The 20,817-nt window shown below is 43.7% G+C and overlaps 1 protein-coding gene across 1 annotated transcript in view; it reads left to right on the top strand.

The window, feature by feature from the left end:
• The first annotated feature begins 3,192 nt into the window (after window positions 1–3,192).
• The window catches only part of lsp1a (lymphocyte specific protein 1 a), a 30,680-nt gene continuing 13,055 nt past the window's right edge, over window positions 3,193–20,817 (top strand). The window contains exons 1-5 of the mRNA XM_079223579.1: window positions 3,193–3,413; window positions 13,106–13,252; window positions 16,627–17,017; window positions 19,639–19,781; window positions 20,009–20,207. Coding sequence (XP_079079705.1) covers window positions 3,355–3,413; window positions 13,106–13,252; window positions 16,627–17,017; window positions 19,639–19,781; window positions 20,009–20,207 — 939 coding nt within the window. The 5' untranslated portion in view covers window positions 3,193–3,354. The remainder of the gene's footprint in view (window positions 3,414–13,105; window positions 13,253–16,626; window positions 17,018–19,638; window positions 19,782–20,008; window positions 20,208–20,817) is intronic.

The raw sequence follows: 20,817 nt of genomic DNA, 5'->3' as shown, positions 1-20,817 counted from the left end.
CCGGAGCAGCAATGAGCTGCAGCTTTAATCCGCTTTGAGCCAACAAGCAAAACACACTTTGTCTTTCTTTCTTTCTGAAACTGAAGAAACTGAATCTCGAGAATTGAACCTCAAGAAAAAGGTTGTTTTTTTACATAATGTATAGTAGTTTATGTCAATGTATTTATTTATCATTAACCGACATATAAACATCACCAAGAAAATACATGTGAAAATTGAACACACAATAGAATATATATATATACTATATATATGTACTTCGTTACTTTCCAACAACACGTCGTACAAACGTTTCTTTGAAGCACGATGAGAGATTTTTATTGTGATCACAGGAATAAAAAGAGCGTCTCTCCTCTCAGATTTCTGTGCTCACATTTGGCCGAGTAGTAAAATCAAAGCGTTTCTGCTCAACCTCTCGGCTCTGCTGCGCTCTGATTGGACGCCTGAGCGCCGCTGATAACAGAAACACAAACGCTCCGTTTGCTTTGAGCTGAAAGAGAACGAGAGATGTTTGTTCTGGAGGAGATAACGCAGAACAAAGGTTCTGCAGAGGAACAAAGCTTCTGCAGAACAGCAGCAATAGTTATGGTGTCAACAGATCCATAAGGATGATTCATCATTCATTCTGTATAATGTTCATCTTTAGCTGCTCGGCCAAGAGCTCAACAGAAAGAACTTACTGGTGTTTTTCCATGAAATTAGGACCTCATTATTATAATATACAGCTTTATTCTAATAAATGCTCTTAATTTAATTTAATTTCTCGTCAAATTACAATTTTATTCTCATAAAATTACCACTGTGTTCTCAGTTACGACTTTATTCTGATATTGTTGCGTTATTCTAATAACATTACGACTCTATTCTCATGAATCTACTGAAGATAAATGCGTGGACAAGTTCCTCTAAGTCCTCTAACCCTTGATATATTCTTCAGGTGATAGTATTCTGGTTTTGTATTGTCTTGATATGGCTGTTCAGGTTGAGGTCTGAATCCATAACTACTAGACTTCTGGCTTGGTTTGAGGTTGCTTCTGTTTTATCTTTATTTAATTAAAGAACATTCTGGCACATCCAGTTATTGATTTATTCAGTGCATTTAGCCAGCCTTTGTATGGGACTATAGTCCCCTGGTGATATAGTTATGTAGAGTTGTGTGTCATCTGCATAATTATGATAACACACGTTGTTGTTTTTCATAATCTGAGCCAGTGGAAGCATGTAGATGTTGAACAGAAGAGGCCCCAGTATGGAACCTTGGGGAACACCACATGTCATCCGAGTCAGCTCTGATGTGTAATTAGCTACCGACACAAAGTATTGTCCTTCAAGTAAGATTCAAACTAGTGAAGTGCTCCAGAGAGTCCTACCCATAATGCAGTCTGTCTAGTAGTTTGTCATGATCCACCGTGTCGAATGCAGCACTGAGATCAGTAACACTGAGACTGAAGTTCTGCCACTGTCTGTTTTAAGTGATGTCGTAGAAAACCTTAACAAGAGCAGTTTGTTGAAAAAACACTTATATATTGTGTGCAGTGTGTGGGGATAGGGGGGAGTCACAGCCATGAATCCCCTTCCCAGAATGACCTTTTGTCTGACGTGCCACTGAGCAAGACTTACCGACACTCCAGGGGTGAATGAGTGGGTTTGTTATGCCAGTGCTTCAGGCTGCAGGCTGCAGGCTCCAGGCTTCAGGCTCCAGGCTCCAGGCTCCAGGCTCCAGGCTTCAGGCTCCAGGCTTCAGGCTCCAGGCTCCAGGCTCCAGGCTGCAGGCTCCAGGCTGTAGGCTGCAGGCTGTAGGCTGCAGGCTTCAGGCTGTAGGCTGCAGGCTGCAGGCTTCAGGCTGTAGGCTGCAGGCTTCAGGCTCCAGGCTCCAGGCTTCAGGCTGCAGGCTCCAGGCTGCAGGCTCCAGGCTGTAGGCTGCAGGCTTCAGGCTGTAGGCTGCAGGCTGCAGGCTTCAGGCTGTAGGCTGCAGGCTGCAGGCTTCAGGCTCCAGGCTGCAGGCTTCAGGCTGTAGGCTGCAGGCTTCAGGCTCCAGGCTTCAGGCTTCTGGCTCCAGGCTCCAGGCTTCAGGCTGCAGGCTTCAGGCTCCAGGCTGCAGGCTTCAGGCTCCAGGCTCCAGGCTTCAGGCTTCAGGCTTCTGGCTCCAGGCTCCAGGCTTCAGGCTGCAGGCTTCAGGCTCCAGGCTGCAGGCTTCAGGCTCCAGGCTCCAGGCTTCAGGCTTCAGGCTCCAGGCTTCAGGCTTCTGGCTCCAGGCTCCAGGCTCCAGGCTGCAGGCTTCAGGCTCCAGGCTGCAGGCTTCAGGCTCCAGGCTCCAGGCTTCAGGCTGCAGGCTTCAGGCTTCAGGCTCCAGGCTCCAGGCTGCAGACTGCAGGCTTCATTTGGTTTGTTGGGTTTTAGAGAACAAAACTCTCTCGTTGCAATAAAAGAAGAAATAAAACTTCAAACTGAACAGTATTATATTTGTTGACTGAGATGAAAGCAACGTTCTTTTCTAAACGACTCGTATGACATCACACAAACAAACTGCTTCTAGTCCACAACATGAAATACTGAGTTAGGTTTAAGAAAAGATTAAGTATATTATTTAGTTCGGCTAGGGGGGTTTATTACGGAAGTGTCATTATTAAAGATCACATTAAAAACCACAAAATTAACAATTACCAAAAGAAAACATTTTGACAAAAGTTTTTTTCTTCTAAACAAAATGAATATAAATAACAATCAGCCGTCTTCTGATAATCTGCTCTGGCAAAGAGCGGGAGATTGAAATGTTGACCATAGGAGACGTTATTGTTCAGTGTTTTGTTTGGAGGGGGTGTGAAGGGGCGGGGGGGGGGGGGGGGGGGGTCATCTTCTTTATTCCTCCTCAGGGAAGAAGACCACATGACCCGCAGAACAGAGGGGCAGCGAAGAAAGAAGCAGAGAGATGTCGGGCCTCTGAGCTCCTCAATGAAAGCCACATGTAGGACAGAGGGTGTGTGTGTGTGTGTGTGTGTGTGTGTTTGAGGAGGGGGGGTCGGTGTAATGACTAAAAACCCGGCCTCCAAAAGAGGAGGGATCTCTCTGAGCACCGCTGACATTCCCAACCAGCATGTGTGTGTGTGTGTGTGTGTGTGTGTGTGTGTGTGTGTGTGTGTGTGTATGTGTGTGTGTGAAACCAGCAGAAGAGTCTTAACAGTGAAACACACACACTCACTCGTCAGTGTGAGCTCTGGGCTTCGGTGAGGCTGCAGGACAGAAAGCTGCTCCGTGTCGACTAGACGGAACAGAAGAAGAAGAAGAAGAAGAAGAAGAAGAAGAAGAAGAAGAAGAAGAAGAAGAAGAAGAAGAAGAAGAAGAAGAGCGGCCAACATGTCCAACGCTCTGCTGAGGAGGAACTCCAGCAAACAGGGTTTACAGAACCTGATGAGGTTCGTGATCGATCTGTTTCTGCTGTTCACACAAAGAGAAGTTAATGTTTAAACTCTTCACTTTATTATTCATTAATATTCAGCCGAGAGGAGAAACAAATCCTCTCCGGTCATCTGGACGAGAAACCAAGGAAGTATTTCATGGTTTCAGGATAAAGAGTGTTTTCATGTGTTTGTGAGGGGTCTTAATGGGAACAGTGGGATTACTGGGACTGTTTTGGGTCACCAGGGTTTTGGGGGTGTGGTGGGGGATTTAAATCCACTTATTATCTCACGTGAAATAATTATAACAAAAGAGCTACATTAATAATCCATTTCCAGCTCGTAATCTTGATTGCTTCTCTAAATGTATTAGCGGTTAAAATAAATGACGGCGAGCTGGACGCCTCAGGGCGGCTCCACTGGGAGGGGAAGTGGAGGCGGGACCCGGGTCACAGGTGGGAGGTCACCTGAGACCCGGGTCACAGGTGGGAGGTCACCTGAGTCAGGCTTTTGTTTTCCCATCCTGTGTCGGGTTCCAGTGGTCTGTGATGAGATAAGAGCAAAGGTAAGAGGCTCACGGGGGTTTCTCTGAGGATTCCCCGTGTCCACGGTGGGAGAGCAGTCTGCGCTGTGATTGGTCGACGTCATCGAAGTCGTCCAACAACAAGAACACGTTGGTCTTTATGCAACAGATCCTCATATTAGGGTTCCTGATGTCTCCTCACTAAGGACCAGCAACACGCGTCAATTCTGCTCTTTACATGAATGATGTCTTTTCAAATAAATCCACCGGTGGCGTTACTGGAGGAAACGTTAGGCGACGAATAAATCCAATCGGTCTTCTGGAACGAAGCTGTTTGGATCCGTCCGTTCGGGATTTCGTAGACAACAAACAAAACAATTTCGGATGAGACCAGCCTGTTTTTATCTTTTACGTTGTAACGTTACATCGATGCGTTGTTACGTTAAATTAGTATGTTGTTACATTGTTACGTTACATTGTTTACGTTACGTTGTAACATGTTTACGTTATTATGTTGTTACGTTATTATGTTGTTACGTTACATTGTTTTGTTACATTGTTACGTTACATATTCAAGTTGTTACGTTGTTACGTTACATTGTTCCGTTGTTTACGTTCCGTTGTTTACGTTACATTGTTTACGTTGTTACGTTTTTTAACGTTACATTGTTACGTTGTTTACCTTATTACATTGTTACGTTACATTTTCACGTTGTTACGTTGTTTACGTTTTGCTGAGTTTATATATTTATTTTAAGCCCAACCGCGATGTTCTTCCTCAACATAACTAAGTGGTTTTGTTGCCTAAACGTAACTGTGGCAGATTATCGATGAGTATAAAAGTATCATAAAGGTTGGTTTCCAACGGAAACGGAAGATTTGTCTTTTTGTGGCGGGAGCCAGTGATCTGTTGGTCCACCTCTCTGGTTTTAAGTGAAATATCTCAATGTTCCCCAGAGGATGAACCCCAATGACTTTAACAACCCTCTACTTCCTTTATTACTCGCAGTAAGTCCACATTTCCACTTGTTAAAACCTTCAGGTCTTACAGGATTCCTCTCAAACTGGTGGTGAGTCTCCATCAGCTGTTTCAGACCAGTTTCATCAGTGAGGACTTCTTAGTTCTGGCTCCATTGTTTTTTGGATCACGAACGTTTGGTTAGTTGAAGGTTTTTCTCCTTGAGGTGAACTAGACTCAGAGAGACTTCAGAGCTCAGGGTTTCTGGAGTCTTGTAATCAGTGAGTCACAGTTTCCGGAGCAGAGACCAGCTGGAGGAGGCGGCGTCTCGCTGTGAGTCATAAACCAGCAGATGGCGTCGGTCTGGACGTCGGCGGTGACATCACTCCTAAAACATGACGCTCAGCGTCCATCATCGTCCGCGTCAGACGGCGTGATTCATTCTCATCGGTGTCCTTTTGAAGAAGTTCACTTTGATCCTGTTGCTGTTCAGATGCATAGGAACTTTAATTACAGCCGATTGGTTTGGAAAAATAACATTTTATAGTTTGGACTTGACAGATTTCTGCTTAATTATATACATTATCTGGTGAGATCATCTGGTGGAAAGGTTGGCCTATTGATAAAAAAGAATCTGTGTGTTCAGTATGTATTTTTTTATTAATAATACTAATAATAATAATAATAATATAGCGCTTTAAAAGGTCCTCAAGGCACTTTACATGGTAAAGACAAACAATAGAAGCAACACACTATAAACAAGAGAGATGACATCATCACAGTAAGAAACACAATAAAAACATACTGAACTAGCATCACGGGTTAAACACAGATTTAAATAAATGAGTTTTTTGGTATAGTCATATTAAGAATATCTCTTTTGTGTCACTTTATCCTTTCTGCACCACTTCAGATAAACTTTCTTTTCAGATCCAGAAGAATCTTTTGTTTGACTTCTCTGTGTTCCTGCATTTTAACGACTGCTTCCCTTCTTCCTGCAGCAGCTTTCCTCGCGTTGCACCGCCTGCCTTTTGTTTTGAACATATTTTGAGGTCGTGGCCAAGTCACATGACCGGTTGTGTTGTTGGTTTATGCTCAACATTGGAAACAGAAACAGCATTGTTGTTGTGTTCAGTGGTTGAAGGATAACAAGAACATTTACTAACATACTGGAGCAGGAATATTACATATATGTTACCAGAAACATCAGATATAATGAAACACTTTCCTGATCAATCAATACTTTTACTTTCACTACATTTACTGACACAACCTACGTACCTTTACTGATGTTTTTAAGTCACGTATTAGTACTTTAACTGCAGTAAAGGAGTACTTCCAGCACCCTGATACTGCAGTATCTCCAGTGAGTATCGTCTTCTCTACATGTTGTTGTCAGATGGCGGCGGTCAAGGCTGTTTTTAATCAGCTCTGTGTGGGTGATGTCATCCAGGAGGCATAACTTCTGCGACCTCTGACCTCTGACTCCCCCACACATGGCCGGGTGTTCTCGGTGTTTACGATACGGGGAGATAAGAGGCTGAGGAATGTTTTTGGGGTGGCTGGGAGGGGTGCTAGTTAGCTGAGTGATGGGAGGCACTGGACTACCTCGTCTGCATTAGGACAGAGGGAAAGTAAACAGTGGGGCTTCCTGTTTCCAGGAGTCCTATCTGTGAGAGCCTGATGTCAACAGAACGTGTCGGTTCCCCGGAGAACGTTGAAGCAGAAAAAAACATTCTAAAACGTTACGTTGCTACATTAAAAACCTGCAAAGAGAGAGCGTTAGCATCTCTATGCTACGCTAGCTACTGAAGGTATATTGAACACATTTGAATAATTGTAACAAAGAACAAAGACTAACCTTCAACCTCCTCAAAGTCTTCTCACTAAAAGTTGCTAATCTTTCGTGGGTTGGTAACTTTTCTGCGCTCGGCAGGAACATGAATTGTTTCCCAGCTTCGAGCTTTTTCACCTTCGCTCTCTGCTTTTTGCTGCTTTTCATTTTTTGACATCTTAAAAGGAAATAAAGCTCCGGGTCAAATCGGATACGCAGTTTGTTTTCTTTTGGACTTCAAAGAGAAAGATGCCCTCGCTGCATTGGAGTTTTTGAGGGGTTTGAAGTTTCGATCTCAAGGCAGCGAGCTGCAGCCCCTTTGGCTCCGCATGGGGGTCTAGACCCCAGACCTGCAGCCATAGCAGACTGGAGTCTCCGGGGGTTTGATGGACTTTGGTCATTACAGCTGGAGTCTGACCCGCTGTAATGTAGCAGATATACAGACTTATATCCCTTAAACCAAGATGAGTTTCCTCTTGATGTCTGACGAACATCTGAAAGCTTGGAGAAGAGGGAAGACCTCTTCACTTGGCTGAGACTCTGCTTCAGAGTTCAGAGTTCTGGTTCAGGCCGACAGCCGCTCACCAACTGCTCTGACACAAATCTGTCATGCCTGGAATCAAATCAATCAAATTACTACCAATAAACTGACCAGCATATCTTCTGGAAAGATTATTTTATTCTGAACAAAAGCAGCTTTTTCTAGATGTGTTTTTGAGTCAGTATTTCTAGATTGTGACATTTGGCACAATTTCCCCTTCGCTAAGCCCCGCCCCTTGAACAGAGTGGCCAATCACAGCGTAGAAAAAAGGGTATTTCCTGGAATTACTGATTAGCACTAAACAACTACAGCTTCAGGTATTAAGTCCTACGTAAAAGAAATGGACAAATAGTACAAATGAACCTGATGAGGAGAAAAAGAAAAAACACTAAGAGACCAAAGTTATTACAATTTATGCCAAAAAGAAACATGAATGTCTGAACCAAATTTCCATCAATATGTTGAGATGTTTTGTTTAAACACAAAATCCCTTCAAGCTCCTGGTGACGCTGGAGGAGTAAGTCAGAGGATACACAACATCAGAGGGGTTCGTCTTCTGGGAACCACGAATGTCTGTTTGACATTTATTGGCAATCAGTCAAATAGTTGAGACATTTCTCTTACAAAAACAAAACAGTCAACCTCCGGGTGACGTTGGAGGAATAAGTCAGAAGATAAACAAAATCAGGGGGTTCGTCATCTGGGAACCACGAATGTCAGCATGTCAAGTTAATGCAATAAATCAAATAGTCATACTAAAGCTACACCCGCAGGCTCAACAACGAGTCATGCATCTGTGGACGTGAAGCAACAGAAGCTGGGAGGCGTTTTATTAATGAAGGACGAGCAGCAGCTTGACTTATTTGTTGTGTCTTTGTTGTGAGAGTGTTGTTACGTTGTTACATTGTTACGTTGTGACATTGTTACATTGTGACGTTACATTATTCCATTGTTGCATTGTTTTGTTGTTACAATGTTACGTTGTTCACATTGTGGCGTTGTTACATTGTGGCGTTGTTACATTGTGGCGTTGTTACATTGTGGCGTTGTTACATTGTGGCATTGTTGCGTTACATTATTCCATTGTTACGTTGTTTACGTTGTTGCATTGTTACATTGATGGTAAAGTAACAGAAGCTGGGAGGCGTATTTATGAACGAAGAGCAGCAGTTTGACTAATTTGTCGTGTCTTTGTTGTGAGAGTGTTATTACCTTGTTTACGTTGTTATGTCGTTACATTATGACATTGTTGCGTTGTTACATTGTTACATTATTACGTTGTTCACATTGAAACATTGTTGCATTGTGACGTTGTTACATTGTAGCGTTACATTATTACGTTGTTCACATTGTCACATCGTTACGTTGTTACATCTGACGTTGTTACGTTGTGGCGTTACATTATTACATTGTTACGTTGTTCACATTGACACATTGTTACATTGCTGGTGAAGCAACAGAAGCTGCGCGGCGTATTAATGAACGACGAGCAGCAGTTTGACTTATTCGTCGTCTCTTTGTCGTGATTCAGCTCGCCGACGTGCCTCGACACGACGGTGACTTCACCTCACAAGCGTCTTCCCACCGTCCTCGTCTGTCCGCCGGCTGAAAGCGAGCCGTGTTATTATTGTGTCATTCAACCGAGTCATCCCTCCGCTGACAGCATGTGTGCTCACAAAAGAGCGGCTAATACTTTTAACCTTTTCTGCGCCGGACAGCCAATCCCTCCTTCAGTCTCGCTCCGCCGAGACGTCGCCGTACAATAAAGCCTGAAGCCCGAACAAGTGCAGACAGACGGAGGCCCACAGTGTGAGGTGGAGGTGGTGTGTTGGTGCGTTGGTGTGTTGGTGTGCTGGCAGGTGGCGCAGCTCTTTCATCTGCTTTGTGTGTCGGGTTTCTGATGTCGGTCACAGAACTGAATTATTGAAAAATCTGCTGGCAACCAGCCACGTCTTCAAAACACTGGAAGACTGTTTGTTACTTAAAGACACAGGGACGCCTTTTGGGATTCCGCTCAGGATTCTCTTAAAGACAGATGAGAAGAGAGCTAGCCTAGCTTAGCATAAAGACTGGATACAGGGGGGAACTGCTAGCATAGTTTAGCATAAAGACTGGAAGCAGGGGGAACTGCTAGCATAGCTTAGCATAAAGACTGTAAGCTAGCCATGACTGCTAGCCTAGCTCAGCACAAAGACTGGAAGCAGGGGGGACGGCTAGCATAGCTTCGCATAACGACTGTAATCAGGGGTTGACTACTAGCATAGCTTAGCATAAAGACTGAACGCAAGGTGTGACTGCTAGCATATCTTAGCACAAAGACTGGAAGCAGGGGGGACTGCTAGCCTAGCTTAGCAAAAATACTTGAAGCAGGTAGGAACTGCTAGCCTATCTTAGCACAAAGGCTGGAAGCAGGGGGAAATTGCTAGTCTAGCATAAATAAAAATACACCTTTCAACTCTTTTTTACGGTAGTATATATTATACACATGTAATATATAAAAGTAATTTCTAGAGTAATCAATCGACAGTGAACTGATTGGAACTATTTAGTTGTGAATAATAGTTTCCTTTTTTTTAAGCAGAAATTATAAATATTCTCTGGTTTCAGCGTCTTTAATATCAGTACTTTTCTTTTCTTTAATAGTAAAATATATTTGTGTTTAGAACTCTTAGTTTCCACCAAATCTATAAAAACTTTCTTTATCATAGTTGTATCACATCTTGCCGCTTCCAAACATCTTTTCTCAGGCGATACTTCAAAAAAAGACGTCAAAAATAGAATGCCTATTTCCTCCAAATCCCATTGAAACAAGCACAACAATGTGGCTTTGTTTCATCCGATGTAACCGTGAACCTGCGGGGCTGGAGGGCACTTCAGCCGCTCACTGGACGCGTTGGTGGCGTTGGTGGCGGGGGCGTGTTCAGGCCGGCCTCCGGTCTCAGGTTACGAACAGACGACCACATGAAACCAGCTCTCTGAGGAGCGAGAGTTCTCAGCCCATCGTCGTCGTGTCGGGTTTTTATACGACGACGAGATGTTGGGGAAGCTGCCGGTTCTCCTGATGCTTTAAAGATCAGAAGGTTGAGGGGTCGATTATTTAGTCTGAGTCAGGTGTTTGAGTCACGAACTACACTGAGGTCTACAGTGGACCAGGACTACACTGAGGTCTCTAGAGGACCAGGACTACACTGAGGTCTATAGAGGACCAGGACTACACTGAGGTCTATAGAGGACCAGGACTACACTGAGGTCTATAGAGGACCAGGACTACACTGAGGTCTATAAAGGACCAGGACTACACTGAGGTCTATAGAGGACCAGGACTACACTGAGGTCTACAGTGGACCAGGACTACACTGAGGTCTATAGAGGACCAGGACTACACTGAGGTCTAGAGGACCAGGACTACACTGAGGTCTAGAGAGGACCAGGACTACACTGAGGTCTATAGAGGACCAGGACTAGACTGAGGTCTATAGAGGACCAGGACTACACTGAGGTCTAGAGGACCAGGACTACACTGAGGTCTATAGAGGACCAGGACTACACTGAGGTCTACAGAGGACCAGGACTACACTGAGGTCTAGAGGACCAGGACTACACTGAGGTCTAGAGGACCAGGACTACACTGAGGTCTATAGAGGACCAGGACTAGACTGAGGTCTATAGAGGACCAGGACTACACTGAGGTCTATAGAGGACCAGGACTAGACTGAGGTCTATAGAGGACCAGGACTACACTGAGGTCTACAGAGGACCAGGACTAGACTGAGGTCTACAGAGGACCAGGACTAACCTAAGACTGGTTCAGGACCAGATAAAGGTTCCTCACGGTCTCTTTAAGTCAAAGATCAGAGTACTTCTTCTGCCATTAAACACATCTGAAATGTATGTTACCTGAGAAGAAGCTCTTATTTTGAAAAGTCAGCTGCACATCCTCCATCAGAGTTCCTGACCCTCATCCAGCTGCACTCCGGCCTCTCCACCTCCGTCTCGTCAGTCACTTCCTCTCTGCTCGTCAGGAAGGACGGAGACAGCCGGAGGAGGAAGAGGAGGAGGAGGAAGAGGAGGAGGAGGAGGAAGAGGAGGAAGTGATGATGACAGAGAGTTGGAGCTTATCAGCAGCAGACCTCTGGTCCAACGCCTAGCCGCACCGGTTTCACTTCTGTAACCCGAAGAGACATTTGAAATGTGAATCTGGCGATGAGGAAGGTACCCAGAGGGTCAGAGATCACATCCCCCCCCCCCCCCCCCCCCCCCCCCACACACACACACACGTTAAAGAGAGTGGAGGAACAGATGGATCTGTTGGTGACCCAGTAACCGGACACCTGAGCCTCCAGATGGATCTATGGAGCTGATGGTGCTGAAGCAGCATCATCATGAACAGTAAACGTCACTTCCACCGTTATTTGAACCCAAACTAAGATCTTTTCCTCAACTGAACTAAGGAGTTTAGTTGCCTAAACCTTTAAAAGTTGTTTCCTCTGAAGTTTATTTTAAAAAGAATGCACACATCTAACGAGTAGAAATTGATACTTTTTGCTGGAATTTTGTCGGTAAAAGCGCACATTATTATTGTTATTTTTGTAACATATTACATGATATACGTTTTTAAACCCAAACGTCGACGGAACTTTATTTTGAAAATACTGCATTGTAACGAGATGATATGTCCACGTGTTGCTGGACTTTTGTAGGAAAACGCAGAAAAAATAAGGATCAGATGTTTGTGGAAAAACAAGACGTTTCACGTTCTGATGGATTATAAAACTATTTGTGTTTCTGCTTCTGCTTCATGTGATTCAGCCGCTGTCAGGACATTTAAACACATAATTAATACGCTGTGATTTGTTTATATTACAGGAAATCAATTTGTTTATAATTCACGTCACAAAAAAACTTACCCAAACCGTAATCTTTTACTATATCTAACTCAGCCGTTTCCTGTGGAGTTTATTTTGAAAAGCCTGAAGTATTAATTAAAAGCAGAATGTGGAGTTTCTCTTTCTGTGTGCAAAGCAGATGAAAGTCACATAATGAAGTTCAGACATTTATGTTTGTTGGTAAATTCACTTCCTCTGCAAAAACATTGTGGTTGAAACTATTTTCATTACTTTGTCTCAAAAAATGTTTCTAACAAAAGTCACAGATCAATAAATCCTCGTCGTCCTGAACTCACAACGGAGAGTTTAATGATGAGTCATCGTGTGAAGACGGATCCTCAGTGTTTAATGAACAGATGGCCTTCTGCGCTCCACTTGATTCCTTTCAAGCTTTTATACTTTTATAGTTTTCCACGAGCCGCAACGGAAAAGTACTGAAATGAACTGATGGGATTTTGGGGGATTGTGTCATTGAGGATGAGCGTTTAAGGAAGAACTGGATGGAAACATCCTTTAGTGTGAAGATTCATGTATTCTCTATGCGATGGTTTTTTATTTGCCATTTGTGCAGAGACCAACAGTCCAGGCACATTGGACTTCTCAGAGTCAACAGTTTACGAAATAAAAACACACTATAATAAGAAAGAAAAAAATATAAAACATAAAAACACTATAAGGTGGTAATATGACACTTTCAGATAGAGTGCTCAACAAAGGAGAGGGGAATGTCAAATAACAGTTATAAAAAGTCCTGGGTGGTCCTGGATTGTGAACATAGGGAAAAGTGAGAGTTATATGGGAATATTGCACATTTTGAGAGGTGGAAGAAAGTTATGAATGAGTTAGAATATTGCAGCTTTATCAGAAGGTATAGTGAAGTATAGTAAAGTAACAAACATTCTCTTCAGTAAAATGTCAAATCTGCAATCACAATACTTTTTTAAACACCCGTCCTCCTTGGTCCGCAGGCTGACGGCTCAGAGGAGCGTGGAGGACGCCGAGGAGCTGGAGAGGGAACATCGCCGCAGAACCCGGGAGGCGTCAAGGTGGTCCAACGGCGGCTCGCTGACCGGAGAGTCGTCACCGGAGGACGGGACGCTGGCAGAGGACGGCATGTACGTACAGAGCAGAAACCTGTAGAGAGCTCCTCTGGTTGTATAGAAGTCTGTGCTTCATGTGTTGAAGCTGCATTCTCTCTCCTGACCACCAGGGGGTGACTCCTCTGATTGTATAGAAGTCTATGCTTCATGTGTTGAAGCTGCATTCTCTCTCCTGACCACCAGGGGGCGACTCCTCTGGTTGTATAGAAGTCTGTGCTTCATGTGTTGAAGCTGCATTCTCTCTCCTGACCACCAGGGGGTGACTCCTCTGGTTGTATAGAAGTATATGCTTCATGTGTTAAAGCTGCATTCTCTCTCCTGACCACCAGGGGGTGACTCCTCTGGTTGTATAGAAGTATATGCTTCATGTGTTGAAGCTGCATTCTCTCTCCTGACCACCAGGGGGTGACTCCTCTGGTTGTATAGAAGTATATGCTTCATGTGTTAAAGCTGCATTCTCTCTCCTGACCACCAGGGGGTGACTCCTCTGGTTGTATAGAAGTATATGCTTCATGTGTTGAAGCTGCATTCTCTCTCCTGACCACCAGGGGGTGACTCCTCTGGTTGTATAGAAGACGTCAGATTGTATGTACACATGAGCTTGTGGTCTCAGGGGACGCTTTAGGGCGGGGCTACAAGGTGATTGACAGGTCTCTACCAGAGACAAATACGGCGTCTCTTCATCACTCCTCCTCAGTCCATATATGGTCACTTCCTGTTTATTGGTTGCTGATAAAAACAACAACATTGCAACGGTCGTATTCCAAGATGGTTGGACAGTTTACACAGCCTACACATAATGAGTAAGAATAAACTTTATTCATCACTTCTGAAGACAAAGTGCTTCACGAGGTTGGACCAGGAGGATCTCAAAACATTCCAACGTTAAACGTAACTCCACGTCGACGTGATCGTGTGAACTCAGGAAGTCATTAAGCGCACGACATCATTCACTCACGTCCAGCGGCTTCCTGTGGGAGCGGGCGCTCCTCGCTGCCCGGCTGCACAGGTTCCCCCCAAAGAGACGGTGTTTCCACAGAGAGAACCACCTCCGCCCCCCGCTGACGAGAAGACGGACGCGCAGCTGCTTCCTCATGACTCAACTCAGAGGAATGTTTACTGCGGAGCGTCTCCTGCCGTGTCAAAGCTTGCAGCCGACTTTCAGTTTAATGACAGTTTTGTCCTCCATCATCACATCACAGGGATCAGCTGCTTTCGGGCCGCGGCTGCAGCCTGTAATTAAAAGCTTTTCCGTATGAGACGCTGCGCCAAAATCCTCTTTTAATGTTTTAATGGATGGTTTCTGAATCCAAGGAGGTCAGAGGTCAAGTTCTGGCAGAGTTTGAACCAGGGGAAGTCTATGCTTCATGTGTTAAAGCTGCATTCTCTCTCCTGACCACCAGGGGGTTTATCCTCCAGTTGTATAGAAGAAGTCAGATTGTATGGTACACGGTGTCTCTATGTCCCTCCTCCTCGGTCCAAACACACACACACACACACACACACACACACACACACACACACACACACACACACACACACACACACACACACACACACACACATAAACACACACACACACCAACACACGCACACACACACACACACACACACACACACACACATAAACACACACACACACCAACACACGCACACACACACACACACACACACACACACACACACACACACACACACACACACACACACACACACACACACACACACACTGTTTCCTGACGGATGTCCCAGACCTCAGGAATCCGTCCAGGTGTCACAGACGGAGGCCTCGCTGCTCGTTAAGGCTGATGAGCTGCCGAGAAACTCCCATGATGCAGCGGGGCGGCCGCGTCTTAATCATCTGGGGAATGCCGAGTGAATTCCTTTCTGCTAGCTCTCGGAAACACAAAACACACTTTCATTACTTCCCCCAGCTGGAGACGTTGTGCTAATTGTTGAGAATGTGTCCAATAACAAGTTCACTCCATCAACACTACAGTTGTTTCTGATCGCTTAGGCACTATCTTTGAAACTATCGGCTATTTTTGCAAAACTCTACACACTAACCACAAAACCTTACACCAAACCAGCAAAACATTATATATCTCTTGCAAAAGCAAACAATTCTTGAAAAACTCTTCAAACTCTTTGAAAAACATTGTTTTTGTGTCAATACAGTCAACACAAACCATCATTTGAATAAGCACACGAAGCAGCAACTACGCACTGATAGTATGAATGAAGAACACCTGTGGCTTTTGCTTTTTCTGTGTAGTAAACACACACACACATACACACACACAGGTATCCAAATGCAAACAAATAAGAAAAGTTTAATTTTTGAAGAAAACAATAACATTTGTGTTAGAAAAAAAAGAGCAGTTATTGTGTTCCTGACTCCCCTTTCTCTTCCTCTTCCTCTTCCTCTTCCTCTTCCCCTTCCTCTTCCTCTTCCTCTTCCCCTTCCTCTTCCCCTTCCTCTTCCTCTTCCCCTTCCTCTTCCTCTTCCCCTTCCCCTTCCTCTTCCTCTTCCTCTTCCTCTTCCTCTTCCCCTTCCTCTTCCTCTTCATCTTCCTCTTCCTCTTCCCCGTCCTACTTCTTCACGTCCTCGTCCTCCTCTAATTCTCACTCCTCTTCCTCTCTGTCCAATATTGGCCTCCATTGTTGTCCAAACCAAATGTTTACCTGTGGCCTATTTATAGAGCTATATTTATATATTATATATTATATATATTTTTATATTTACCTATTCATAGAGCTCAAGCTTTGATTTGTAAGTGAACTCATGATCTAAAAGTGTTTTCACACGTGTCAATGTGGAAAAGCAATTGGCAAAATAGTGTAGCAATGTAGAGACCAATGTTTACAGTGTTGCTAGAAGTGTGTTAATGAATTGCAAACTGAGTGTAAAGCAGAGAAGGTGCATTCAGTTTGGCTCACTTGGTAGACACATTGGCTAAAAGTGTTCCTGGTTTCAGAAATCGTGCTTCAAGAATCACTGTTAGTGTTGAAGCATTCAGAAAAAACTGTAAAGTAAAGGTCAACCGTGTGGAAAGAGGTCTGGGTTGTATAGCAGAGCTGCACTCATCCTTTGAGACCAGATCCAGACCAAGAAGACTTGACACTAGAGATTGAGACATAAACATAAATGTTTACAATGTTTACTGAGGGAATACATCAAGAGAAGTAGAGTCATTTACAGGACTGCCTCAGAAAATTAGAATATTGTGATAAAGTTCTTTATTTTCTGTAATGCAATTAAAAAAACAAAAATGTCATGCATTCTGGATTCATTACAAATTAACTGAAATATTGCAAGCCTTTTATTGTTTTAATATTGCCGATTATGGCTTACAGCTTAAGAAAACTCAGAAATCCTATCTCCTCAGGTACGACGGCGACCTGAAGCCGAGCAGCTCTCTGGCTCTGGAGGAGGACGAGGGCTTCAGCGACTGGACTCAGCGTCGAGAGCGGCGGCGGCAGCAGCGCCTGCAGGAGCTCAGCCAGGGAGGCGAGGAGGACGAGGACGAAGAGGAGGACACGATAAAAAAAGCCGTCCCCGTGAAGACCGTCCAGGCCTCGGTCTCGTCCTCCGGCCGACTCCAGAGACAGGAGCGCCTCAAAGAAGACAAGGCCGGGGTGGAGATGGAGAGGAGGAAGGAGCGCGAGGAGAAGGCCACTCGAGCTGAGCGGGCGAGGAGGGAGGAAGAGGAGGAGAAGAGGATAAAAGAGGAGGCGATGAACGGGAGGAAGGAGAAGATTCAAAGGCTGAATACGGAGGTAAGAGATTGTCTCCGAACAAATGTGAGTTTTTAAAAGTTGTAGGTAATTCTAGACACGTCTGAAGCCTCTCATCATTCAAAAGAAGACACGGCCAAGTTATTAAATATAAGTCCAAGTCATTTGAGTCAATTTTCATTTCAGAGTAAGTCTTTGTCAGACAAGTCTTTAGTCCTTTGAGACCAGTCAAAGACGAGTCAGAGTCACGTCTGAAAGCATTCATGATACGTCTCAAATCAAGTCCCAAGACCCTCAAGGGGAGTCAGTCAAGTCTGAAGTAATTCAAAACATGTCCAAGTCAAGTGTCAAAGTATTAGAGATGAGTCAGAGTCAAGTTTTAGTCCTTTTAGAGCACATATGTCAAACTCAAGGCCCGCGGGCCGAATCCGGCCCACTGCGTCATTTTATGTGGCCCGCGACGGCTTCACGGACCCCTTTTCAGTGAATCGCGGACCTTTGCATGGGCTTTTATTTTGAAGGGGATTTTGTATGTGCTTTTATTTTGAAAGAGCACCATCTATTCACACTCCTCAATGCTGCGTTCACAACACGCTTTACTTGCATGAGTTTACACGTTGGCCTATTTGTGATAGTTAAGCTTCATTACCGACTTTTTTATTCCATGTTTGTGCATGAAAACACTGAGTCTGTTAAAAAAGGCTGAAGTTATAATAATATTATGTGTGTTGTGTTACCTCATGTCCTTAAGATGCACTTTTTAGTTTTTAATTGAGTGTAAAAGGGAATATTTCAAACATTTTTTTTGTGTTGGCATACTGTGATATTGTGGACTTTCTCAGGTTCAAACTGCACCATATCATTACATCAATTTGAGAAGTTGAAAATGTTCCTCGCATTGGATCTCAGCTTGTCATGAAGGGGTCAAGGTGGGTCCTGCAGCCAGACCAGTAGAACCACTGCCCCAGACCAGTTGAACCACTGCCCCAGACCAGTTCAACCACTGCCCCGGACCAGTTGAACCACTGCCCCAGACCAGTTGAACCACTGCCCCAGACCAGTTGAACCACTGCCCCGGACCAGTTGAACCACTGCCCCAGACCACATGCATGTCTTTATTTGTTCACAATTATTTGTTGGACCAGTTATGTCCTTCTCAACTGTGACAAAAAAGCTTTGAAGAAAGTTAATATAATAACGTGCGTTTGATCTTTGTCTTTGTTATTTTCTTCTGTTTTAAGTTTGATCTTTAGCAATGTGGGTTTCTTAACCATAAATTAAATGGACTTCTGTCATAGTAACAGAGAAATTTGCTTCCATATATATTTATATAAATGCATGTACAATATTTTTACACTTGAATAAACAATAATCGAACACAAAGACAGTTAACATTATGTTCGGGAGGAGTTAAATGTATATGGTGTTACAGTTACAACCGGCCCTTTGAGGACGACCATGATGCTGATGTGGCCCGGGGTGAAAATGAGTTTGACTCCCCTGTTTTAGAGAGTCAGAGTCAAGCCTCGAGGCACTTTCAAATCAACTCCAAGGCATTCAGGACAAGCCTGAGTGAAGTTTGATAGAATATCTGAGACAAATAAAGTCTAATGTAACTCAAGACAAGTCATCGTCAAGTCTCAAGTCATTGAACTTAAGACTCGATCATATTTCAAGTTATTATAGACAAGTCAAAGTGAAAGTCTTTTTTTGTTTTCTTGTCTTTTACAATCAAATTATCAACATTCAGGTTGTTAACGTCTGTGTCACTTTAACAAAATTCAAATGTCACAGATGTGCCCTAATGCAAATGTTGGAGTCCTCACCTGAATGTTCTCTGTTCTAAACCCTCTCTAACTTTGTTCTGCTTCACTTTATCAAAGTCAACCTTTGCAGAGAGAATGTTCACATATTGTGTTATGATTTGGGTTAGAGAATGTTCACATATTGAGCTCTGATTTGGGTTAGAGAATGTTCACATATTGTGTTATGATTTGGGTTAGAGAATGTTCACATATTGAGTTATGATTTGGGTTAGAGAATGTTCACATATTGAGTTATGATTTGGGTTAGAGAATGTTCACATATTGAGTTATGATTTGGGTTAGAGAATGTTCACATATTGAGTTATGATTTGGGTTAGAGAATGTTCACATATTGAGCTATGATTTGGGTTAGAGAATGTTCACATATTGAGTTATGATTTGGGTTAGAGAATGTTCACATAGTGAGCTATGATTTGGGTTAGAGAATGTTCACATATTGAGTTATGATTTGGGTTAGAGAATGTTCACATATTGAGTTATGATTTGGGTTAGAGAATGTTCACATAGTGAGCTATGATTTGGGTTAGAGTTGGACCTTACAGCTGCATCATTTCAAATAAATAATCATCCTGTAAGTGATTTTTTTATAGGCGGACCTGAAACCTTTTCATGTTTTTGGTGTGTCATCTTCATTTACTCTTAACCAGTAACATATAGACTGATATTTACACATCTGAACAACATCTCACATGTGTACCTTTTATTATAACACCAACATTATTCAAGTAGCCCTAGTGGTTGCAGAGATACACCCTTTTTAGATTGGGGATGACATTTTTTATGAAAGGGTGTTAAGTACACCACATGTTTGAAAAGAACATCTGTTGAACTCTTCAGGTGGAGAAAAGAAAAGAGGTTAAGATCTCCTACACGTCCAAAGTGTTTCTTCACCAAGAGCCGAAACCAAGCAACGCCAACAGAGACGCGACCAAAGAGGAAGTGACGTCGCACAAGAACAACAAGACAAAACGGTCCACCAGGTGTGTAGTGGGTTCTATGGATATGGATTACCACTTATTTGTGAATGTTCACAGAAAATCAGAGTATCTAGAAAGACAGAACCTCTTTGACTATCAGGGGTGTCCAGATACTTTTGGCCATATTGTTTCCGATGGATTCAAAGTTCAGTTCACCGGCTAACAGACTCAGCTCCGGTCAATAATAACAGCAGATTTTATTATCTAAAAACCCTCCCCGGCCTTTGCAGCAGATCTGTGGAGCCGGAGCAGGCGGAGGCCGTCCAGGAGACGCAGCAGCGCCTGGAGAAGATCCGGCTGAGCCTCCAGCAGAAGGAGAGCCAGGAGCTGGAGGAGCTGAAGAGGAAGAGAGAGGAGAGGCGTCAAGCCCGGGTGGGAGAGGAGCGCCGGAGGGAGGAAGAGGAGCAGCACCGGCTGGCCAAAGAGGAGGTGAGCGGGCCTCCGCAAGGGCTTCAATATCGGATTTTTAGATGGAACTACATTTCCATGAACAACAGTTTAACAAACTACATTTCCCACAAGCACTTGACTACTATGGCACAGATTATTTGGAGGGAAATTTAAAAGGATGAAAGCATCCGATGGAGTCATATTGTCTTTATATAAATGTCATAGGTTGCTAATCTAGTTTATGAGCCACAGAGGCTCTTTAAAGATAAACTCTTTTATTCAAACAAATCTTTGACCAACACAACAACATAACGCAACAACGTAACGCAACAACGTAACGCAACAACGTAATGCAACAACGTAATGCAACAACGTAATGCAACAACGTAATGCAACAACGTAATGCAACAACGTAATGCAACAACGTAACGCAACAACGTAATGCAACAACGTAATGCAACAACGTAACGCAACAACGTAGCGCAACAATGTAGCGCAACAACGTAACGCAACAACGTAACGCAACAACGTAACGCAACAACGTAACGCAACAACGTAACGCAACAACGTAACGCAAAACGTAGCGCAACAACATAACGCAACAACGTAACGCAAAACGTAACGCAAAACGTAACACAACAACGTAACG

The sequence above is a fragment of the Taurulus bubalis genome, assembly GCF_910589615.1.
Source record: "Taurulus bubalis genome assembly, chromosome: 9".
NCBI lineage: Eukaryota > Metazoa > Chordata > Actinopteri > Perciformes > Cottidae > Taurulus > Taurulus bubalis.
The sequence above is the reverse complement of the archived record's forward strand: the minus strand, read 5'-3'. Positions and strand labels throughout refer to the sequence as shown.